The sequence below is a fragment of the Wasmannia auropunctata genome, unplaced genomic scaffold (assembly GCF_000956235.1).
Source record: "Wasmannia auropunctata unplaced genomic scaffold, wasmannia.A_1.0 LD335828.1, whole genome shotgun sequence".
In the NCBI taxonomy this organism is placed as follows: Eukaryota; Metazoa; Arthropoda; class Insecta; order Hymenoptera; family Formicidae; genus Wasmannia; species Wasmannia auropunctata.
The window spans coordinates 3756617-3760353 of NW_012027062.1; the positions used below are offsets into that span (position 1 = coordinate 3756617).

The 3737-nt window shown below is 31.0% G+C and overlaps 1 protein-coding gene and 1 pseudogene across 1 annotated transcript; both read left to right on the forward strand.

The window, feature by feature from the left end:
- Window positions 1-951: 951 nt before the first annotated feature.
- Window positions 952-2497, forward strand: LOC105456031 (annotated as a pseudogene).
- A 30-nt stretch (window positions 2498-2527) lies between these two features.
- LOC105456032 (zinc carboxypeptidase A 1-like) lies at window positions 2528-3733 on the forward strand (the record flags this gene model as incomplete). The annotated part of the gene is made up of 3 exons (XM_011699796.1): window positions 2528-2615; window positions 2884-3045; window positions 3365-3733. Coding segments are annotated over exons 2-3 (516 nt in total), but the record flags the coding sequence as incomplete, so codon positions are not given.
- Between the last annotated feature and the right edge of the window lie 4 nt (window positions 3734-3737).

Consider the following 3737-nt stretch of genomic DNA (forward strand, 5'->3'; position numbering starts at 1 on the left):
TTTTTGTAAATAATCTTTATACAGAATATGATAAAGAAACATTGATGATTAAAGAAAGAATATTGAAAAAACAATGTTCTTTTTAAAAGTAATTTATTTTCTGTATTGAAGGAAGTTCTGCACAGTTATATTTTGTCTTTATCTTTGGTCTAATCTTTTGTGTTTGTTTAGTTATTCGTTAAATATATTTAATGATTTTGCGGACAAGGCGGTATTTTGTACGCGAACAAATTATCTACATAAATATTGTTGTTTGAAATGTCGGACGTGTTATTCTAAATAATATGTCTGTAATCAATTTGAATCCGATGTTGTTGAAAGTCGATATCGATTTTCAAGAAAATGATTTCAGTTTTCTGTCTATTGCGATAAAAGTCAAAAAGCTTTCTTGTTATCACTTGAACAGATCATCCCAACTGGAGAGAGGATCACATTTTATTTTTGCAATACTGTTTGTTATTTGAGTGGCTTTTACTTTTCGTGTTCTGATAACTTCTAATATTACGGATTATATAGTTATCTATCTTGAACAGGTTTGGTGATCATTATTTCAATGTAATAAATATTCTTAACTTACATTCTTTAGATAATTGTCCCGATGTGATCTCTTTTTGCTTAACTTAGTGCTCAGCGAGTGTTTTTTTCAATTAATTCGGATATTTTTATGATATTGTTAATATTATTTACGTTTATAATGTTTAATTACTATAAATAAAGAAATGATAACTGCCGACACATATGTCACTGTTTCTCAATCAACAAGAATACGAAGAAGATAATTTAAACTAATTAGAATTTAAGAATTTTATCTGATAACGACGGTTATCTGCAATTAAATTGTTTCGCAAAAGTGATATATTACAATATAATTGAAAAAAAAATTTACAACCAACATTATGAGAAATTTCTTTATACAGAGTTATTATATGGATGATAACAGTGTTATCTACGATGGTGATCATAATTACTGCTCAGAAGGCTATCTACGAAAATTACAAAATCTTTAGGATTACCCCAACCACAGAAAAACAGCTCACACTACTTCGCAAATTTCGTGATAGAGTAAGTAAATCTTTGAGATATAAACATATAGCTCCAAATATTCAGATTTTCTCTTTTTTTTTCAGAAAAAGTCAACGTTATATTTTATTATTACGATTTACAATATTAATTTCGTGAATTTTAAGTTAATTTATTCTACATTTATATAATTAATGATACATTATATAATAAATTGTAAATTATAATATATAAAACCATAAATAAAATTAAAATTTCGTTTACCACTTTTTAATACCACTTTTTAATTAAAATTACATTCCGATTAATCAAAATTACGCAATTGAATCTTTTTTATAGTTGATATTCTGGGAAGCATCATCCATGAACGTAACAATAAATCATAGTAGTCCTGAACTATCTGCCGCAATTTTATGAAGTGATAACCGAAATCGATGTACCTTATCATCTTCATATTGAGAACATCCAAATGCTAATTGATCAAACAATGCCTCCCTATCGATCAGCGTTTGATTTTAAGAATTACCACAGTCTCGAAGTTATCTACGATAGCATGAATGACCTGGCCAAGTAGTATCCCAACAAAGTAAGGTCGTCGTGGGTGGCAAGATGTATGAGGAACGTCAGATCAAAGGGGTAAAATTTCCTTCAAGGACAATAATCCCGAAATTTTTATTGAAAGTGGGATTCATGCCAAGGAATGGATCTTGCCGGCGACTACTATGTATATCCTGCATCAATTGCTAACCAGCAATAACTCGGACATCAGAAATCTGGCTGAGAGCCACGATTGGTGAGCACATCTTTCCCGTATTTAATCCTGACGAATATGTATACACGCACACCACGGTAAATCTTGTTTTTCCATATTCCACAGAATCGCAAATTAAATTACAAATTAAGATTACTATACATGCACAAAATGAATTTTTCTAAATGCTTTTAGGATCGCCTTTGGAGAAAGAATCGTAAACGACAAGATCTTCTTTGAGATACAGATCTTAACAGGAACTGGTGCTACAAAGTAAGTGCTCATATTTTCTGTAAACAAAACTTTATGATCATCAATAATGTTATAATTAGATACTTTTATTTAATGATGCCAGCAATAACTCGTGCTACAATTCTTATGCCGGAAGTGAACCGTTTTCCGAAATAGAAACAAAGAGCATGTCGCAATATACCCAATCTATTTCCGATCAATGTTATGCATACATCTCATTTCGCAGTTTTAAGTCACTTTTAATGTTCCCTTACGGCCACACGAAAGATCGCGTTGACAATTACGACCAATTAGTAAGATATTTTATTATGCAATATTTCCATTGCGCAAGAAAATAGTCATCATCCTAAAATTGACGTGTTTAAGTTGTAAATATGTACACAGATGGCGAATACAAGTGGCGAAATAAGAGGCTTACTTGTAAAACATGATACACATGTGAATGTATGTTCAATATAAAATTCTACGTCAGTACCTTGATAGCACAAATTATTATTGCGATAATGCAACTTTGGTGCCGTGTGCAACTACGTATTTAAGTCAATGAACATCATAACATCGGTAATTGCCAGTACTTCCATTTTATAGGAAGGTAAGCGATTTTTTTTAAAAGATTCATACTTTATATTATATAAAGAATTAAATATTTGTTGCTTAAATTTTGTTACTCGTTCTCTCTCTTTCTCTCTCTCTCTTTCTTTCTATCTCTCAAATTACGATTAGTAACTTTACTTATAAATAAATTCTGTAAATTTAAAGTTGCTTTTTAAAAACTGTCTTTTTTTAATAAAAAAAATATTTATTATAATTGTGTCGCGAAAAGACAAAAATTAAAGTTGATTTGCACATTAAAATTAAAGGAAACTGTGATCATCATGTGGAAGATAATAATATTATGCACGATCGTGGGCCTGGTGGCCGCCGAGCAGGCTACTTTTGACAATTACAAGGTCTTTAGAATTGCTACAACTACAAAGAAGCAGGCTGAATTGCTCAGCCAGTTGGGAGATGTTCCTGATGGAGTGAGTAGATGTTTCAAACATAAAGAAAAGTATACAGGCAAATTAATAACTTTTTACAAAATTCTAAATTTTTTATGAAATACGTAACATTTGAATTAACCATATTAACTAAAGTTCGAAAAAATCAATTTCATAAAAGTAGCATAATGTACACAAATTTCTACAATTTATTTTACCATCAGTTTTACCTACAAATTTAGCAAATTATTTATTATTAAGTAAAATTTAAAGAAGATCTAAAAAGTAACATATATATAACTAATTTTTTAAACTAAAATTGTATTGTAATTAAATAAACAATATTAAACATCATTTACAGTTTTCCTTCTGGCAACCACCGTCCGTGAATAAACAAACGGAACTTATGGTTGCCCCGCACAAGCTGCCTGAATTCTACGAAATAATGGCGCAGATTCAAGCACCCTATGAAGTTTATATTGAGAATGTTCAGGCATTAATCAATCGGGCAGCGCCGAGGGTTGCAGTGACGACATTTGATTTTAAAAACTATCACACTCTCGACGTAATTTATAAGAATCTAGATGACTTGGCAAAGCAATATCCCGATAAAGTACAAACTGTCGTGGGCGGCAAGACGTATGAGGGACGTCCAATCAAAGGCGTCAAGGTTTCCTTTAAACCCAACAATCCTGGAATATTTATCGAGGGTGGCATTCATGCCAGGGAATGGA